This window comes from Musa acuminata, chromosome BXJ2-9 (genome assembly GCF_036884655.1).
Source record: "Musa acuminata AAA Group cultivar baxijiao chromosome BXJ2-9, Cavendish_Baxijiao_AAA, whole genome shotgun sequence".
NCBI classification, from domain to species: domain Eukaryota; kingdom Viridiplantae; phylum Streptophyta; class Magnoliopsida; order Zingiberales; family Musaceae; genus Musa; species Musa acuminata.
This window is the reverse complement of record NC_088346.1, coordinates 1065628-1085031: the sequence shown is the minus strand read 5'-3', so window position 1 is coordinate 1085031 and position 19404 is coordinate 1065628. Positions and strand designations below refer to the sequence as shown.

At 45.5% G+C, this 19404-nt stretch overlaps 5 protein-coding genes across 6 annotated transcripts; 2 read left to right on the top strand and 3 right to left on the bottom strand.

Annotated features, from left to right (window-relative positions):
• Positions 1-3155: 3155 nt before the first annotated feature.
• On the bottom strand, positions 3156-4784 carry LOC135621861 (F-box protein At1g67340-like). Its single transcript, XM_065123466.1, has 3 exons — positions 4422-4784; positions 4160-4322; positions 3156-4059 (listed from the first exon to the last, which is right to left on the bottom strand). The coding sequence occupies exons 1-3, from the start codon at positions 4694-4696 to the stop codon at positions 3340-3342; spliced, it is 1158 nt and encodes a 385-aa protein (XP_064979538.1). The 5' UTR covers positions 4697-4784; the 3' UTR covers positions 3156-3339.
• Positions 4785-9017: 4233 nt separating this feature from the next.
• LOC135622296 (chlorophyll a-b binding protein 7, chloroplastic-like) lies at positions 9018-10383 on the top strand. 2 transcript variants are annotated; one of them, XM_065124030.1, is made up of 5 exons: positions 9018-9177; positions 9248-9439; positions 9501-9538; positions 9632-10146; positions 10226-10383. In XM_065124030.1, exons 1-5 carry the CDS (start codon positions 9131-9133, stop codon positions 10241-10243), a joined length of 810 nt encoding a protein of 269 aa, XP_064980102.1. In that variant the 5' UTR covers positions 9018-9130; the 3' UTR covers positions 10244-10383. The 2 variants fall into 2 exon arrangements, with proteins under 2 accessions (XP_064980102.1, XP_064980101.1); XM_065124029.1 differs by having other exon boundaries at positions 9501-10146.
• A 1749-nt stretch (positions 10384-12132) lies between these two features.
• LOC135622297 (uncharacterized) lies at positions 12133-12696 on the bottom strand. The gene has a single exon (XM_065124031.1). The coding sequence runs from the start codon at positions 12605-12607 to the stop codon at positions 12314-12316; it is 294 nt and encodes a 97-aa protein (XP_064980103.1). The 5' UTR covers positions 12608-12696; the 3' UTR covers positions 12133-12313.
• Positions 12697-14639: 1943 nt separating this feature from the next.
• Positions 14640-16146, bottom strand: LOC135622294 (ribonucleoside-diphosphate reductase small chain-like). The gene has a single exon (XM_065124027.1). The coding sequence runs from the start codon at positions 15839-15841 to the stop codon at positions 14804-14806; it is 1038 nt and encodes a 345-aa protein (XP_064980099.1). The 5' UTR covers positions 15842-16146; the 3' UTR covers positions 14640-14803.
• A 1842-nt stretch (positions 16147-17988) lies between these two features.
• Positions 17989-18477, top strand: LOC135623961 (protein indeterminate-domain 16-like). Its single transcript, XM_065127431.1, has one exon. It carries the CDS (start codon positions 17989-17991, stop codon positions 18475-18477), a length of 489 nt encoding a protein of 162 aa, XP_064983503.1.
• Positions 18478-19404: the final 927 nt, after the last annotated feature.

The following is a 19404-nucleotide window of genomic DNA, read 5'->3' as shown; positions in this document are numbered from 1 at the left end:
GATGACCTATTAAGAGATCATCATTACTTTGAGATCGAACTGATATGCTGTGTTATTCCCTATCGAGTACCACCTTATTTCAAGAGAAGATTGTTCTTAAGCACAAGAATGATGTTTGGATAATGTTCCTTTAGCAAAGATCGTAACAACACCACACGATTGGTTTGGATAGAGGTCGAGTTTGTCGTCTGATTAAATAATGAGACAAACTCCATGCATTGCTGAATGATGGTGAGCGGAGATGTAAGCAGATTGATGTCATGACCTGAGATCAAATCTTTCTATTGAGATTTGAATTACTAGATATGGATATGTATGGATTGACTTCGATCAGAGTTATCAAGAAGATTGGATCATCACTTCCTCAGGTCAATAATCTGCGTTGAGTACCACCGGAGGAGGATGAAGTGAAGGACACGGCCACGGCAAGCGGTCATCACTGTTGGCCACACCAACCCATGCATGGTGGACTGGTTGGCGAGAGACGACGACGCACGACGTCGTCTGCTTTCCATGCACGTAGTCGTCTGCTTCCCATGCACGTAACGTCCACCTTTGGAGCCACGCACCACGTGCGATCACGCACCTAACGAAGAAGGGAAGGGAACAAGAAGCCATATACGTGAAGCAACGTCTCATCTCCCCCAATCCCTATTTGTTCCTGCATGCCCTTGTCTCCACAGTTCTCTTCTTCTTCTTCTTCTTCCTCTTCGTCTTCTTGTTTCCGCCATCCGAATCCCGATGCATGCCGATGCTTGACTCTGAAGCTAACAGCATTCCTTCCACTCGAAGGTTTTGGCACAGAATGTGGAGCAGAGGGAACATGATATGGAATATGGAATGAGAATGAAGGGATCGATCACTTCATCCGTGCAGCTGCTGGGAGAATCCCCAGACATGTTCTACTGCATCGGCTTCATCACCATAAGGCTCCCAAGGTTCGACTCGGGCTGCAACTCGATCAGCCAATGGGAGTTGGACAACCAAGTGTGCGGCCAGGATATCTCTACTCCATCAATCACTTTTAATTATGATTAATGTTAATTAAGGATTATACTTTACATTCTTTAATATCAATCATCCTCGAGAATAATCCTATTACCTCAACTATAAATAATTCACTCTCATTTTTTTTTCTTTTCTTTTTTGCATGTATGAAAATCCACTCGATTCGACTTCTCGAATATATCTTCTCGATCGATCCTTAATCGACGACGTCAGAGAACAACATACGATTAATAATAAATGATAGATATACATATTAGATAATCCATAACAATGGAGGGGAGGAGCATATCCCGATCAAATGAACACGAAATGTTGTGGCCACGACACCCTGCCTGCATGTCCACACGCGTCTCTGGGGGTGGCACGTGTGGCAACAGATGGAGGCACCCCAACCCGAGTCCCAAACCCGGGACAGGAAAAAGATGGCACAGCACGAAAGCAAAGCACATAATAAATAATACGAGTAACACAACACCACGAAACAGTACTGCTCCTTCCACCCTTTCTCGTCGCATTATCTTCCACGCATCCATGCACGTGACATGGAACAGCTGCTGCCCTCTGTGCCCTACCAACGACGCGCGGGCCTTATCCCTTAGGGTTGAAGGAGCAGCGGTACGTGGACAAGGCCAAGGGACTCGGTGAAAAGGGGAGGTGGGGAGGGGCGGGGCGGGGCTACCTTACCTCTAAGCTAAGCTCAACTATCTTGCGCTCCTTGCCACATGTCCCTAAGCCTTGGTAGACATGCTGCCCCACCAGAGCTCTGGAAACCTGCTTCCCGTTCCAATCAGTGGGGAGTCGACGTTGCAGGTGATCGATTCTAACCCACCGATTTGATCCATTAGGTTTCTCTTGTCTCGAGGGGTTATGGGAAAGCTACTGTGAGAAGACATCATCTTCTATCATGACGATGAACACTAATCTTCTTGTAAGTGTGATTTGACATGAAGACAACGCCATATACCTAATCTTCTTCATCAGGAAGTGGCGAAGAAACATTTAAATTAATCCGTGTTCATCAGGCGTACAAGTACAAGTTGTAGTTGGATTACCAGAGAGAGAGAGAGAGGAAGTTTTGGCATGATAAGATCAAGTCAGACGACCTGATAAAGCAGTCAGCAAATGACAAGGGCTTCTCAACATAAAAGTAATGTTCAAGTGATCAGTTTACATGCCACCTACGCTGGAAATTAACAAGCACTAGTTGCTACTTTTGCAAAACTTAGCTTAATCAATGGGTAAGCTACAGATTAAGCCATCTTAGACGTAGCAATAGCACATGGAATTTTCATCCTAAGCATAAGTGTAATGTTAATGACTATCTAGGTTGACTGAATCATCCAATATATATATTAAGAGTAACATTACTGTTCTTCTTTAGTAAACAATAAAGAATAAACGGGAGAAGAGACGGGGGAAAAAGTTATATCCTTGGATTCCTTGTACCGTCACTTGTACATATCAGTCGTCACAGTAAAAACGAGAGAGAGAGAGAGAGAGAGAGACAGAGAGAGCACTTTATTCCGGCCGGCGACAGGCTCACAAGCTTAACCCCAACGCAAAGGTGAGTTAACCTGGTCCACCTCGTGTGAGTAAAAAAGGGCTTCCTCGCGAGAAACATCACCCAAAGCATGCATCATCATCATGATATGTGTATGTATGTTGTGTATCTAAGAAAAGCTGGTCACAAGTCACGCACGCCACCTTCTTTCTTGGCTTCTCTACTTTCGCTTCTATTGAGAGACATTGGGGCCTACTCCAATGCCATATCCATTTGAGGTGTCAAATTAATTCTTCTTTTACCTACTTTGGTAACAATTAAATCATGTCCACAACCATAGTATATTTTGATATAAATATATATATAACAATTAATTTACCGCTGCGTTATGGTAATATAAAAACATTAAAATTATCGATGATATATACTACAATAATATTATCTAATGTATTTAAACCACCCTTAGGTAATATGATAAACATTTCTAATAATGATTGATACCCAGCCATTTCATTTCTCTTCTCGCTATCCATCCCCACGTAAAATAATTACAACATTTAGCTTTTATGTTTTTTGCATCACACTCCATGCTAGAAAACGTTTTTAGATTTATCGAAAAGATGAAGAAATGTACGTTTTGTAACTATTTTTCCTCTATTGAAGTTCAAAAAAGGATGAACACATAAACTTTTTTTTTTGTTTTGTTTTGTTTTTTTGCCTTATGTACAAAAACAGGAAAATACCAAAAAAAAAAAGACAACGAAGAAAGAACAAAAAAAAAAAAAAAGGAGAAAAAGAAAAGGCCGACCTCACAAAGCTCCTGTGTCGTCTCAATTAAATGCCAACTCACCACCGGCAGGCTCCGGTGGAGCTGCGCCGGCGGCAGCGTCGAGCCACCGATCCATGGGAGCGCAGTCGGCCTTGTGCGCCAGCTTCCAGTGGAGCGCCTGGCACGCCCTGGAGCAGTAGTTGACGGCGCCGCAGACGGAGCAGCGCCGGAACTCGTGCCGCCGTGTCTCCTGCCGCCCGCACCCGCCATGGGAGCAGAGCCTCAGTCCCTCCTCCCCCGTGCCGCTGGCGCCCCGCGCCGCGAACCATTCCACCATGAACCGGTTCGCCGGGTGGACCTCCGGCGCCGGTACGTTGCAGCCGAAGTCGCTCAGGAGGGAGCAGCCGGAGGCCAGGGCGTGGCGGTGAAGGTGGTGGTGCTGCCGCCACGCGGCGGAGAGGGAGGAAGAGTTGAGGACGGCGGCGAGCTCTCGCGCGTTGGCCTGGACGAGGAAGCGGCGGCCCTCGGCGACGTTCCGGCGCACGCCGTAGCCGTCCTGGAGGCAGTGGCCGAGCTCCCGGAGCGCGTCGACGTGGCCAAGGAAGGCCGCGCGGGCGCACAGGGCAACCCCTGCGTGCAGGTCCTTGTCGCCCTTGTCGCCCCCGCTGCCGTTGAACTGGATCACCGCCAGGGAGTACAGCGCGGCAGCGTGGGAGCCCATCGCCGACCGCGCCATCAGCGACGCGCCGCTCCCTCGGTTCTGCAGGCAGTAGAACCGAATCTGCACGACCAAATCGCAGCGCAGGATGAGATCTGTCTCCTCTAATCCCTCTCAAAATCCCTCCTTTATGGCAAGAACAGAACAGGGAGACGGCGCCTACCATGCCCAGGATGTAGCAAGCTTCCAGATTCCCAGCATCGGCGCACCGCTTCAAGAACCTGTGCGCCGATTCCGACCAGTTCTTCGCTCTAACCGCCAGCGATTGCGCCGACGCCTTGGCCAGCACCAGGGGATTCGAGCCCAATCCCTTCAGCCTCTTACAACTATCAAAACCAACCCCCCAAAAAAACCAGATTTTTATCACAAAAATCAAAACAAACGAGCCGAATATCCAACTCAAAAAAAAAAAGTAAGAACAGTACGTTATCATGATACTGATGAGATCGGAGGGGGAAGCCGCAGAGGCGCTGACTTTGCTGAGGATGGAAACGACAAGGTCGTCGGGGAGGCCATCAAACAAGTCGGGCACGTCCTCAGCGACGCCCTCCGTGGCCATCTTCTGGCCGCCAGAGTCCGCTCCTCCTCCTCCTGCAGGGAGCCGTCGCCGCCTCTTCCGACTCCTCTCCTCCTCCTCCACCGCCCTCCACTGGCGCTCGCTCTGCGGCATGCGGTAGCAGAAGCCCCGTCTCGTCCGCATGAGTCTCACAAATCCTTCTCCGTGCGCGACGACGAGAGCAGAGGCAGAGGCAGAGGCGAAGGCAAGGTCGGGGGGACGGATGGATGGATGGATGGATGCAGCGAGATAAGGCTGCCATCCGTATATATATAGCAGAGAAGAAGGGAGACCAAATACTTGGACTGGGTTTGAAATGACGGTTTTGCCACTGGGAAATGGTGGGAATCACGTGCAGCTCACGGTCAAATGGCGTTGACCGGTCGCTTCGGTTGCTTCCCCGGGAGCATGCTTCAACCTCAAGCCTCGAAGCTTCGAATGCTCCCATGCAACTCTTTATCATATCCCTTCGATGCTTGTCCCCTTTCCTTTTGCCTTTCACTCTTCTTCTTCTTCTTCTTCTTCTTCTTCTTCTTCTTCTTCTTTCAATTCTTCTTTTCCTCCAAAACATACATGGCTATTTTGGATAGCAAATTACTCCATGATCACATTTCATCCAAGATTCTCAATTAAAGCAAGCCTTTTAGGATGGATCATAATGATGATGAAAGAGATTTGGACAAACATTACAGCAAATAAATGTGAGCCTGCATTCCAATAATCTTTATTTTGTGGGAAAGGTGGTAAATGTTGGATTTATTTTGTGGGAGTGGATATATGTTTGGGAAGAAGAGACAGATGAGGGAGGAGCTTCTTGCACTCTTATTGGGGGAGTGTGTTTATCTATCATCTGCAGACCATTTGTTTGGTGGAGAGAATGACAGCTTAATCCAACTTCAACTCAATAATTAACAATGACTGAATAAATACAAAAAAAAATGTGTCACAAAAAGAAAACAGATGTTTTAAGTGATTAGTAAGTCATATTTTAGGAATAATCAAAATAATTTTTTATTGAAATTTAAAGTTGTATTTACTCCTAATGGTGGAAGATAAGGAAAGTAGCACCATAATTTTATATCCATGTACTATTTTACTAGCTGGATAATGTGCCATCACTCTTGTAGATCTTCCACAAGACAATGCATCCAATAACTCTTAATTACCAATCCCTTTGCTGAGAGATAATTGTATTGCCTAGAGTTCACCAATGTGTTGGTGCTGCATGAAACATATATATATGTCAAGGGAAGGCTACTATAATACAAATAACACATTTATATCAAATCATGAAATATTGAGAAACTATGATTGTGGCTTAATATATGAAATCTTTCCCTTACATTGTTATTTCTCTAAGATCCAATATGTGATTGTTGATGCAAGATTTGATTGCTTGTTATGCATGGCTCTGTGTAATCAACTTTCAAATATGAACTTTCAATAAGCTCATCTCTCACAAGAGAAACCAAAACAACAAAAATCAAGGAGGCTAATTGTTCTTTGTAGTCAAACCTATTCTCCACTGCAAGGTTGACTAAACAAACAGGTTTTAATTTCTTCAAGCAGAAGGTGGGACTGTAGCTTAGTCTCATCTAAACGAGAGAATAATGTTGTCACTAATGCTCGGTCGAGCCACAGACATGCATCATTTTCTTTCTCTATGTTCGATTCTCCATCCGTCCCCATCATTGCATGCTCTCTCGCCTTCTTCCTTTGTGTTGTTTCTGTTCTCATACTCCTGGCTTCCACTTCCCAAAGTCCATAAGCTATCCCAATTCCATGTATACATAGATATTTATTCCTATCTGCCCCCACTAGAGGAAGATATTTGGGATGCTACGTTTCTTTTGCGAAATGGATGGTAGAGAGATTTACACGCACCAATGGCATATTTATTGGATAAGGTAATGCTCTATTAATTAAATGATTGGATACTAAAATTAGGTGCTGAAAATATGTGAAATTGGAATGAGTTGATTAAGAAAATTGATTTATATCTTAAATCATTTCAAGAAATTGACACCAAACTGGAATTTATAGGCAAAGTCAGTCTGGTAATTATTTTGTGAAAAGATTATTGAAAAATAATTTTCTTTTTCGTGATCACATCAACATATGTCAGAGGAGAAATCACATACTATAAAATAAATAAAGACAGGAGTCGTCGGATTATTATTTCAGTCATAAGGGTGTTTTGTTTGGTGTATTAATAATATCGTTCTAATAATAATTATAAATATCATCAGTGCTGTATTCGGATTTCACGTGTCGGTATGCCCGCCGACAGCCGCTACGTTTGTCGACGTCAGCGGCGGCGCCACGGCTTCAGTTCGGGCCGCACACGTGTTTCGTCCGTCAACGTGGCGGCATCTCACATGGGGAGACCCCGCAGGGGTCAACGGTCTTCACGGAAAACCTAACGCCGGTCCGTCGGTCCGAACCATGTATTATTCATTCCTTGTTGGCTGGTGTTATCGAAGCTTCTTTGAGTGCCGCTCAGCCATCTTTGCAGGTAACGTGCGGCGTAGATAGGCACAGGAGAGAGCGCAAGATGAGGTAAAAGCTGCATCGGGATTCTACAGTAGTAATTAATGGCCATGGATCCCTCGTTTCATTCCTTCCTTCCTTCCTTCCTTCCTTGTGATCCCATAATCTACTGATCGAAGGAAAGATTCAATAGTTTACCATCTTCGAGAAGATTAAAAGCATTGCGAGGACTGCAAACGGAGGTGTGGGAATGGGCGAAGGGAGAGAGAGAGAGAGAGAGAGGAGGGATGTTGCTTGACGCACTTGACCTGTTCCCTGCATGGACGTGAGTGCAGGCACGTGATCCAGTGCTCCGTCGTCTCCTCCTCCTTGTCGTAAGTCCCAAGTTACGGGCCATGCATTGCATTCTCTTCTATTCTATACATACATACATACATATATGGTGCTATAACGCTGGTGATCGGTGAAGGAGGACGCAGCATTGAAACATGGCTTGTGTCTCAAACTTTGCACCACATTTGATTTACCATTTCCCTTTTTTTTGTTTTTTTGATCACTGGAAGAAGAGTTTGGATGAATATTTGGGAATTGGAAGATTATTTACTGAATGTAGTGTATGAAATCCTTTTTTCTTTTTGTTATTAATTAATTATTCATTTATTTCATTTTAACTTTTATTGGAAATGCATGTTTCTGCTTTTTTTTTTTTGCAAAAAAAAATTCAGAAACAATAAATTGAATAAAATAAAAATAAAAAATCATGATCATCATATTGGAGGCATTTGCTATTAATTCCATGCCGATTTCTTTGGTCGATAAATTTTCTATTCTTCAAATGACAGGAAATATGTTTGTGCTTAATATAATGAGTTACATGTATTAGTTTGATCGGATGTACTAAAAATAATATTTTTTATTTATAAAATACAAGTAATGAGAAGTACTTGAAAACACCAAAATAGAAAAAAAATTATATATAACTTTTGATCTATTTATTTATTTTTAATATTGAAAAAAATAAGTGAAAAATATAATATTTAATCTCATGATACTATTACTAATAGTCGATATCCTTATCGACTAGACTTATTAACATCTTTTAAGTTTATCATATGAGGTTTCAAATTCATAATTCTTAATTAGTGGGTCAACTTCATTATGTTTTTGGTTTTAAATTAATCATATTGAAATTAGAGAGAGAGAGAGAGAGAGAATAGATGGATGTATGCCTTGATTTTTTTTCTATATGGGAGAATACATATAGCTATATATAATTTGAGTGCATGGAAATCTCTATAGGTGGTATTTTGGGGTCATGCGGATGGATATTTTGTGGAAGGTATCTTGACAATTACGTGACTGCTAAGTAGGAGGCAAGTGGGGAGAATTGGAGGAGCAAAAGTTATGAGAGTCCAAGTCAAGGATGAACTAACCACACCCACTTTTCTTCTTAGCTTTCCCTTCTTTTGATGACAAGAAGAAGATTGGGATGGGAAGGGGATAAGAACAAGGCGGTGGAGATCATGGGCCTCATGCTTTGGTGTCGAGGAGATAAAAGGGAGAAACATATCACATGTTGTGGTGGATTGGAGGCGGGGCTTTCCGTAAATATATTTCCATCATCAGTATAAGATTTAAGCTATCGTTGCAACTATGTTTTCGCGATCAATTTCTACTAATATATGCAGTCTTACGTCTACACTTAAGAGATTATTTTCTGAATCGTATCGAAAAGGACATGTTGATGTTTTGACATGGAAGAGAGAGGAAGACGAAGGCTTGGGATATGGTTGCAGGGTTTGATGGAGAACGTGTGTCAGGTAGAGATGGCTTGCCTAAGGTCACTTATTTCTGGGCCGGGCCGGGCCGGGCCGGGCCCAGCCCATGATACGGACAAGTCATGATGCCCAATCGGATGGAGGATCCTGATTTGGATTCCCTATTCCACGTGTCGGCCGTTAACAGTCTCAGATGCTCGCCATCCTATCTCGCTAAGATAAGCCCGGACCGCCGACCGAGCATTAAACGGGTGCCCCCCGTCCCGCTCCTCTCACTACCACCAGTAGCAGAGGCAGTGGAGTTTCCATCATGGCATCGCTCTGTGCTTCCTCTTCTGCAGTCGCTGCAGTCGCCAGGCAAGTTCTTCATCATGTTCTGCAAAAATGTTCACATCTTTCATGCTGTTCTTCTATGGATCTGCTTCAGGTCTCGGAAGAACGGAGCTGCTGCCGTTGCTGCAACCAAGGCATCATTTCTTGGAGGAAGGAAACTGAGGCAGGGGAAGCGGGCGGCACGGGCACAAACTGCACGCCGGGAGCTCTCGGTGTCTGCTGCCGCTGCACCTGAGAGGCCTCTCTGGTTCCCAGGCAGCACCCCTCCACCATGGCTTGATGGCAGGTGAAGACACTCTCCTCCTTCTTCCTCTTCGTTTCCCCAAACTGACATATTGGAGTTGCAGCCTTCCTGGAGATTTTGGCTTCGATCCTTTGGGTCTCGGTAAGTCTGAGCTCGTCGAACCCTTACAGACCACCATGTCATGGTGCTTACGGCAACAAAAGATGAATGAGTGGGTCTTCTTTACACGTGCAGGCTCTGATCCTGAGAGCCTGAGATGGAACCAGCAAGCGGAGATCGTCCACTGCCGGTGGGCGATGCTGGGCGCTGCCGGCATCTTCATCCCGGAGCTGCTCACCAAGATCGGCATCCTCAACACCCCCTCGTGGTACACCGCCGGCCAGCTGCAGTACTTCACGGACACCACCACCCTGTTTGTGATCGAGCTCATTTTGATCGGGTGGGCCGAGGGGCGGAGGTGGGCGGACATCATCAAGCCCGGCTGCGTCAACACCGACCCCATCTTCCCCAACAACAAGCTCACCGGCACCGACGTCGGCTACCCCGGCGGCTTCTGGTTCGACCCCCTCGGCTGGGGCAGTGGCTCGCCGGAGAAGGTGAAGGAGCTGAGGACCAAGGAGATCAAGAACGGGAGGCTGGCGATGTTGGCCGTGATGGGCGCATGGTTCCAAGCCATCTACACCGGAACAGGGCCCATCGACAACCTCTTCGCGCACCTTGCCGACCCCGGCCATGCCACAGTTTTCTCTGTGAGTAGATTCCACTGGATTCCTGTGGAGAAGATGAGTAGGTACATGATTCCATGTTTGACTCTGCTTCATGCTGCAGGCTTTCACCCCCAACTGAGCAAGGATTGGAGAAGCACACGATGCAGTCATGATAGATGTTGTAATCCCCGTGTGTTCTTGAGCTGTGCTTGTAACGCTTTTAACCTTTCTGCTCATGTAATTATAAGCAGCAATGGACGGTTTACCAGTTGCTTCAAATTGTTGTCTGTGGATTAGAACAGGTCGAGAGCCTTGGAGTGCTGGATGTGGAAAGATCTGTCACTAGTTTCAGAAAGAACACAACAACAAAACATATCAACAAGAAGAACATTGCATCGAAGATGCAGTGTAGGAATCGAGGGGGATGCATCAGTCTGAAACTAGAACTGCTTGCGGAAGCATCAATTCCATGAACAGATGAATTGGCAACTTTGATGCAAGTCAGGAAAAAGAGATCTAATATTTTGCTACCAACAGAAATGCATGCATGCCACATACTGATTGCAAAAGGAAATATAAACCAGGGTTTAAACAAGCCAGTCATCAGAAGCACATAACATTGGATGAAGATTTCCAAGAACAGATACTTGTTTAGGCTCAAATGGGCTAAGACAATGGTTCTACTGGATTGCAACTAAAACAGATGCTTGTTCAGTTATTTGATGTTTTCCCAGTCTGTCCATAAATAAAACATTCAACTTAATTCACTACACAAGTTTGATTAGATTTGACATGTGAATATGTAAATCAAAGAGGAAGTGCAAATGCGTAAATACCAAATTAACAGTGAATAAACACCATATAAAGAGTAGAAGCAAGATTCAAACTTTGATTTGGTTATAATTAATCCAGAAGATGTTAGGAAAGGATCTATCCAAATCTAAACGTGATAGCCATAGACAAATTGATTATAGTGGTCTCTTTTCTTTTACCTAATCTTGAGAGCCATAAACAATTAATGGGTAGGCACAACAGGATCCAATCCTTGACTACAAGATCACAAATGGTAATCTACTAAAAACATTTCACCGGAAAAGGAATACCAGTAGTAGTTGGATTCAAAAGCTGTGTTGGGGCAGCTCACTGACCCTGCAGCATATTGCATATTCAGTGTCAATAGCTCCAGCAGTTCCATGGCCGAGTGACTGATGAAAAGGTCAGAGACCAGTGCAGAAGAAGTTCAACCTTGAGAGGTGATTCATAGAAGGACACTGGTTTGATCAAAATATCCAGAGAATGTATGGCTAATCCATACCTCAGAGAGAGACAGGGGATTGGAATTGGAAGGCTAACACAAAGGCAAGATGGATCAACCAAGGCCACTAACAAATGTGGGAGTAGAAAAAGATCTAGGATCTTGTGGACCAGCAGAATCCTCACTTAAAAAGGATCTCTCCTTGCAACAACACCAGAAATTGCATTCAAGATCTCCATCTCAATCAATTCCAAAAAGAACACCAAAAACCAGAATAAACATCTCCAAGCATTTTCCTCATAATTTTTCACTGCTATTGTGTTATCTTGACAGTCGGTAGATCTGCCTTCTGGATGTTGAAGAAGCACAAAAAACCAACTCAAACTTGTCGAAACTCGTCGTGATGCCCATTGCTAATCAAACCTATGATTTTTGGTGCTTAAGAAAGCAGGATGTATGAGAAGAGTGTGAAGTCTGTATCAAATGGAAAAAGCAGCAAAGAGGTGATTGCAGAGTCTCTCCCATGTCTGTCTCAAATGGAAAAAGCAGCAAAGATGTATGAGAAGAGTGTGAAGTCTGTATCAGTCATTTGTATACCAAATTTTGTAACAACATTCCAACTAAGACTGACTTGATGAGGAGAAAGCTACAATCACCTGAGCATCAGATCAACTCAAACGTATCATTAAGCATCACACACAGATAGATGATGGTATTATTCTACAAAAGAGTCATCAACGGAAACATCTGTTCACAGAATCAACACACGGAAGGAAAGAGAAGAGCCACTATCTTGCTCAAAACCTGAGCATATTTTCCATTAAATTATACTGTCAAGTTTATCAGTATAGCAAGAACAACAGCGAGTCAAAGAGAGAGAAAGAAATCCAAAATTATAGGCACCACCAGTTCATGGCCACGAATTACTCGATCTATACAAATACGTCTCTCCTGTCACGGAGAGCGGCCGGACCGCATGGGAACTTGAATCGGGAGCGGCCGGCCAGACCCGGACCCGCCGCAGCTCCTGCACAGCAACATGCCTGAGCCGGCGCAGGACCGGCATCCGATGTCGCCGTCTGACCACCTCGAGCACAGGCACGCGACGCGGCCCGTCCCGTTGCACGATGGACACCGCGGCCACCCTCCCGCCATGGGGCGGTTCTCCACAACCGACTTCACGATGGCCGCCCCGGCCAGCACGCCCAGGCCGGTGGCCAACTGAGACACCAGCACCAGAGGACCCATCGGAGACACAATTGGGAGAGGAGATTAAGGGAAGGGAGTAGCATACACAACGATGCGGTGAGCTTGATTTTATTAGTAAGAGGTTGAAGAGGTCTACCATCACATGTGTTGGAGGGGAGTTGGTGGTTGCGTAGAAGAACACGTAAACGTGTTTGTGTTGATTTTGAAGACAGAATGATATTGAGTGGTTTGGGTTGCGTGACAGTCGGAAGACGTGGGAGCGCAGCGGAGTGGGCGGCAAAGGCGGCTCGGCTCGGCCGCTGTCGTCTGGATCTGGACACGCTGTCTCCTCTCCTCTCCACGTGCTGGTAAACAACATTGGAGAATAGTAAGAAGAGGGTTCGTGTGATGGACTTGGGCTGTTGAACTGGATATCAATGAGCACCACCGTTTGACCGAAACAATTCGACACGCATAGCACAGGTTTAGTGTCAAACGTGCAGGCAGCATCATTCTTCTTTTTATTTCGATGATAAATATCGATCAATAGAAAAAAAAAAAATATATATATATATATATATATATATATATTTATACTAAAATTTTTTAACATTATTCTTCTAACAACTTATCATAAACCTTATACTCTCGGTCTATAAATATAGACGAAATCTCTATAAACTAGATAAGACATGTTACACGTCTAAATAATCTCTATAAACCATGATTGAGAGATTACAATTTAAATAATCCTTGTACATCACACAAAAATCTCTTTTTAGATAACAACAAAAGATACATATCATAAAAATAAATATAATATTATTTACTTTCAATCCTAACATAAAAATTTTCTTCATTACATATAACATATAACAATTTTTATGCTTACATATTTTACTTATCAAAACAAACTTCTACACCTTTAAAGAGTAACAGTGAGTTCTACAATACATTCAATACTAAGACATCTGTACAATTATTGAATTTAATTAGATACACAAGTTAAATTAGTTGAAACTAACATAGATAGTTATTGGGAACTAGGACAACTTAAAAAGCTAAGGCTTTTGAATTATTGGTTACACCAAGTATTTGGCACCAGCCTTCTTTTTCGATTCTTACCAATCTGAAAGTGTTTCCTAATAAATTAATATTTTGATATTTATGAAAATTCAATCAAGATTTGTCTTATGGTATTAGATTCATAGGTTCAGATCCTATACTTTTTCTCAGTATTTAATTAAAAAATGACCATACAGTACTCATTCTTTAAATTCAAATTTTCCATTTCTTAACAATGTGGAAATATTCAACCATATTTCACACTATCATGTTTGGTTAGACCAGGAACAATCTAATTCAATGCAAATTGCACATCAAATAGTCAAATGTCCCTGTCAACATTTTAGTGGTATTTTCCACATTGGATTGACATAAATGAAAAGTTTTCTGGTTGCCAAACAGATTGCAACGTGGTTCATGTGTTTACAGAACAAGCCATGGGTAGATAAAAAAAAAGGAACTGGATTTTGAAGCACAAGTAAGCCCTTTCCTATTATTACTTTGTATGATTTCAGTTATCAAGCTAATCATTATAGAAGGTACATCCTTGGTTTGTAAAAAGTAGAATATAATAAATCACTTAACTATATTGTTGCAGTCCACAAAGGTGAAGGGGTGATCCTTCACTTTTGTGGACTGCAACAATGAGACCTAATACAAGCTTTTGTTGGTGTTATAATGGACCAGCCAGCTTTCGTATATGATAAGGATCATGTACAAATGAATATTTACTCTACTTTGTGGGACAAAGAATCCATTCATTTGTTACCAAATTCATATCCTTCACTGTAGACTAGTCAAAACACCTCAAGTTCTCATATTAGAACCTTAATTATTCACTGCAGTAACAATTCAGAGGTTCTTTCTTCAGTCCCTAGTATATCTTCAAACATCAATTATCCATCAAATGACACCTAACTAGTGTTACCAAGGCATCTACAAACAAGCATATGAGCATTTCTTCAAACACATAACCGTCAGACGAAGCACCAATACTCACCTACTAGGCATTTCCACAAACATATGCCATTCAGTAAAGATTAAACCGCACCCATTAGTAGAAGAAGCTGTTCATTCTTTATATATACAATAACTAGCATGCAAACATTTCAAATCAAACACATTAAATCTAAAAAGATCAGAAAGTTTGCAAGAGGAGAAGAGTCGAACCACCGAGACGACGATATATTTTCAGAAATCTTCATCCAGCTTGAACACATGGATGTCTCCGTTTCCATTCAAGCTGGACATCACTGAGGCCTTCTGGTAATCTCCAACCCTCTTTTCGAAGAAGTTCGTCTTCTCCTGCAGCGAGATGAGCTCCATCCAGTCGAAGGGGTTGACCACCCCAAACATCTTCCCGTGACCCAGTGACTCAAGCAGGCGGTCGGCCACAAACTCTATGTACTGGCTCATAAGGTCGCCGTTCATCCCGACGAGGGCTACGGGAAGGGCGTCACAAACAAACTCCCGCTCGATGTCGACAGCGTCGGCAACGATGGCCCGGACACGGTCCTCCGACAGCCTGTTGCGGAGTAGGCTGTAGAGGAGGCAGGCGAAGTCGCAATGAAGGCCCTCGTCACGGGAGATAAGCTCGTTCGAGAAGGTGAGCCCCGGCATGAGACCGCGCTTCTTGAGCCAAAAGATAGCGCAGAAGGAGCCAGAGAAGAAGATTCCCTCGACACAGGCGAAGGTGACAATTCGCTCGGCAAACGAGCCGGAAGATTCAATCCAGCGCAGGGCCCAGTCGGCCTTTCGGGCGACAGAGGGGACCGTCTCGATGGCTCGGAAGAGACGGGTCTTCTCGTCAGGGTCCTTGATGTAGGTGTCGAGGAGGAGGGAGTACATCTCAGAGTGGATGTTCTCGATGGCGATCTGGAAGCCGTAGAAGGCGCGAGCCTCGGGGAGCTGGACGTCGCGCATGAACCGGGAGGCGAGGTTCTCAAGGACGATGCCGTCTGAGGCGGCGAAGAAGGCAAGAACGTGGGAGATGAAGTGGCGCTCGTCGTGGGAGAGGCGATGCTGCCAATGGGGGACGTCCGGAGACAGATCCACCTCCTCCGCCGTCCAGAAGGAGGCCACCGCCTTCTTGTAGAACTCCCAGATGGAAGGGTAAGTGATGGGGAACATGCAGAACCGATCAGGATTCTCTGCCAGCAAAGGCTCGTACTCCTCTTCGCCGACGGCTGCAACTCGAGCAGCAGCAGATGGTGGCATCATGGCAGGCATGGTCGGGCGATCGAGAGCGGGAAAGAGGGAAACAAGGAGAGAAGGGTTTGCTTGGGCGTCGTGTCTACGCGGAGCAGCGATTGATAGCGAGAGACGGAGAGAGGGAAGGAGGCTTTTGGGAAGCGCGGGAGTTTTGGAGTTTGGGAGGGGTTTCTTGGTTTTCAGGGGGAGGAGGAGAAGGGGCGCCGCTAATGCGCCACCGAAAGGTGAGGATACCACGTCGAACTAAAATTTGTAGTGGGGGCCACAGATGCTGTCTATCAATCCAGCGGGTGAGTAAGCGGTGGTACAGCGCGCGGGCCGGTCGGCCGTGCGTGAGCGTGGATGCATAGTCTTTATTCTTTATGTGGGTGGAAGGGGAGAAACGAAAGGGTAAAAGTGGGGCGTGAGTGAAACATTTAGCATCCGAATTGTATAGCATTTGTGTGTCACCTCCCCCGCCTTGTGATTGGACGGAGCAGTGAGTGCGCCACAGCGCACGGTTCCTATAGCAAAAGGCGGGAAAGCTCGTCACGATATTTCTGTAAACAAGGTAATAAACGGAGGAGGGCCCACCGACGAAGCAGACGCTTCCGTCTCAACAAAACATAGACGGGTTAGTGGGTTGAAGTATTTAGTATTTACGACATGAATGAACCGGACCGGAATATCCCGAATCCGAACCCGCTAACTTCGGGTCGGGTTCGTTTACGATCACTCCGACCTCTCTATCCATCCGGTTTAATTTCTTGGTTACATTCAGAGATCATGTTTAGTAAACAAAATAATAAGAAATAGCCATTAAGGAGTCTCTGTCTCTCATGGCTTCCGCTGCGTCTTTCACGAGCAAACTCCTCACGTGTATCCATCCACCGTAAACATACGACCAGTGCGTCAGACAGGATGATCTGCTCCCGATCCTCTCCTCTCTGATACCAGATCTCCGACCACTGCGAGGCAGCCCACAAAACCCCCAAGTGGGATCCATCATCAGACGGTGGTGGGAGACCAATCGACCGGCCGGCCATCGCCATGACCACCACGTCGATCCATCTTGGACGCCGAATCGATCGCCATCGTCCCTCTTGTACGCACGCAGGCCATGCAGCGCAGCAGAGTGGTGGAGGAGGAGGAGGAAGATCGCGGCAGGCCTTCATAATGTCTGGAGGAGCACGAGGTTGTGCTCCCCACCAATCCTCGAGGCCGATCCTTCACCTGCAAAGCCGAGAGGGGGGACCGAGGTTGTGGGTTTGGTGCTTGTCAATGGTGGTGGGAGACCATGGTACATGAATCATTGTCCAAAAAGGGGAGGAGGGCATCCCATCCCATCCCACCACCACCACCACCACCCATGCTGCTATCGGCCTCTCGTGAGAGAGCATCAGCTAAAAAGCTGAGGACGAGAAGGTGGGCTGCCTCTCTCCTACCACATATGCCTCCTCTCCCGGCCCTCTAAAAAAGCAGCTGAACATCACCAACCCATGAGATGTGTGATGCTGCAGCTTTGCTTGCAATGGCAGATGTCGTGTGATGCGATCCCATGGCCGGGCGATGTCGCAGCAAGCAGGCAGCGGTTACAAGTGTCGCCTCATTAGCTTTTCTTCCTTCTCCACTAAGTTGTGCTGCGTACGATCCCTGAGGTGTAGCGTGAGGTGAAGAAGACCCACCGAACCATCTCGACTAGATGTCGACTGGAAGCAGTGCCTATTTGTTGCTTGTCAATCCATGGAACCTTTGAACCTTCTCCGCAGCTCACAGAAGGATTGAACACGTAGATGAAGTAGAAAAAGAGGGAGTCCATGACATCAACCAGCCTTTTCCCTCTTGAAGCTTTTGTGCCCATGCATTCATTGCAGCCTCTCCCACTGCCAACCCGTAAAGTGCCAACCCCGGTGGCAAAAGCAAGCAAGCAAGCCCACGCATGCTTCGCATCAAATCCACAATGAACGAGGAACATACCTGAGATGGGGACCTGAAACGGTGATTCCTTCACCCAAGTCTTCTCTCACTCTCTCTTTCTCTTCTCCTGTTTCTCGCGGAGCTTTTCCCCACCCTTCTCCAAAGGAACCATTTGGGGGCTTCCGGAAAGGTAAAGATATATATGTGGGCATGATGGTAAAGTGGCGAGTGGGAAGTCCATGTATATATAGGGGGCTCCTCACTAAACCATGATCCTCTGCTCTTGGATGACCTCTCTTTGGTTCTCTGTGGAAGAGGAGAATCGAAGAGAAGTGCAGCTGCTGCCGTCCCCGTCGACCCGTCTTCCCTCCGAGACGTTCAACTCCTCCATGGCGACCGATGCTTCCGACCATCCTCTGCTCGATCTCACTCTGTCGATGAGCGTCGGCACGCAGCGGCCGTCTCCCGGTGAGGAGTCCCAGAGCTGTGCGAAAAGCCTGCAGGTATTGAGGCAACAAACTGCGGAGCAGATCCGACTTGCTGCCGCGGAGAATGCATATGCTGAGAGGATGAGGGAGGTGACGAGGATGGAGATGGAGTTGGCGGAGAAAGAGTATGCACGAGCTCGGCTGGTATGGGAGCGAGCCAGAGAGGAGGTGAAGAAGGTGGAGAGGATGAAAGAGATGGCGACCGGGAGGATCAACTCGGCGTGCTTGGAGATCACTTGCCACAGTTGCCATCAACGATTCCGGCCGTAGCAGAGGCCGGTCCGACGTGAGTCTTTGTCACTTGTTGGATTATGGGATCATTTATCGCGAGCTGATCGAAACTAAGGGTGTCTTTTTTGCCTCTGCTGTGTCGACGATGTTCTTCCAATTTGTCTCTCCACGAAGGTAGAATAACAAAGTTGGTGTGGTGATATGAAAGAAGGCTGTTCCAATTGCACGATTGTCAAAAATGTTTCTAGTTGATATATGTATTCTATGGAATCGATGAAGCAGCGATGCGATCATCTTCACCAGATAAGAGAATTTAGTGTTCTTGTCTCGTAAATACGGTGCAAGTCTCATATCAATCAATAATGAAAGAGTCAGTAGGGGTCGCTGTATGTATGTAAACTAGCGACGACATCAAGTTTCTCCCTCGTCTTGACCCACCTCTTTCTTGCCCTTGCTCCCCACCTTCACACCTGCTATTACCTATCGAGTTGCTCCTTCCGAGGATCTGCATGCTACAGATCCTTCCTTCTCCGTAGCTACCTCAGGATGCCGACAATTCATCTTCTTTTTCGGATTCTTGACCTGCTGCTGCAAAGGTCTCAACACCTACAATCTGGGCGGGCCTCTTCAGGCGTGCCGACGGCATCGATGCACCAAAAGTTCTCCGTAGGATTGGAAGAAAATTTAACTCGGTATACGGGCATCCTCAAATCTAGAGCTGATTTTGGGCAAGAGAGAAATAGATGATGCTTAGGTCTCTTAGCCTTTATGGGAAATTAATTCTTTAGAAGAGCACCCTCCGTTAGATTTTTTGAAGGCAAAACTTCCCAAGAAATGAGTCTTTCTTCGCTTTATGCATAAAAGGGGATTTCACTAATGTCATCTCCATTCATGCTAATTAGTTCACCTAAACTAATGAACAAATTGAGTCTGCTCGAATCTCTAGCGAACTAATTGGAATGACCA

What these genes read in the sequence shown, in the direction of transcription:
- LOC135622294 (XM_065124027.1), bottom strand. Translation starts at nt 15,841, where the DNA reads ATGCCTGCCATGATGCCACCATCTGCTGCTGCTCGAGTTGCAGCCGTC.
- LOC135621861 (XM_065123466.1), bottom strand. Translation starts at nt 4,696, where the DNA reads ATGCGGACGAGACGGGGCTTCTGCTACCGCATGCCGCAGAGCGAGCGC. An exon ending in CTCATCAGTATCATGATAAC is followed by an intron (nt 4,323 to 4,421) that starts GTACTGTTCTTA and finishes TGGTTTTGATAG; the next exon opens with TTGTAAGAGGCTGAAGGGAT. An exon ending in CTTGCTACATCCTGGGCATG is followed by an intron (nt 4,060 to 4,159) that starts GTAGGCGCCGTC and finishes TTGGTCGTGCAG; the next exon opens with ATTCGGTTCTACTGCCTGCA.
- LOC135623961 (XM_065127431.1), top strand. Translation starts at nt 17,989, where the DNA reads ATGATCCTCTGCTCTTGGATGACCTCTCTTTGGTTCTCTGTGGAAGAG.
- LOC135622297 (XM_065124031.1), bottom strand. Translation starts at nt 12,607, where the DNA reads ATGGGTCCTCTGGTGCTGGTGTCTCAGTTGGCCACCGGCCTGGGCGTG.
- LOC135622296 (XM_065124029.1), top strand. Translation starts at nt 9,131, where the DNA reads ATGGCATCGCTCTGTGCTTCCTCTTCTGCAGTCGCTGCAGTCGCCAG. An exon ending in GCAGTCGCTGCAGTCGCCAG is followed by an intron (nt 9,178 to 9,247) that starts GCAAGTTCTTCA and finishes GATCTGCTTCAG; the next exon opens with GTCTCGGAAGAACGGAGCTG. An exon ending in CCACCATGGCTTGATGGCAG is followed by an intron (nt 9,440 to 9,500) that starts GTGAAGACACTC and finishes TTGGAGTTGCAG; the next exon opens with CCTTCCTGGAGATTTTGGCT.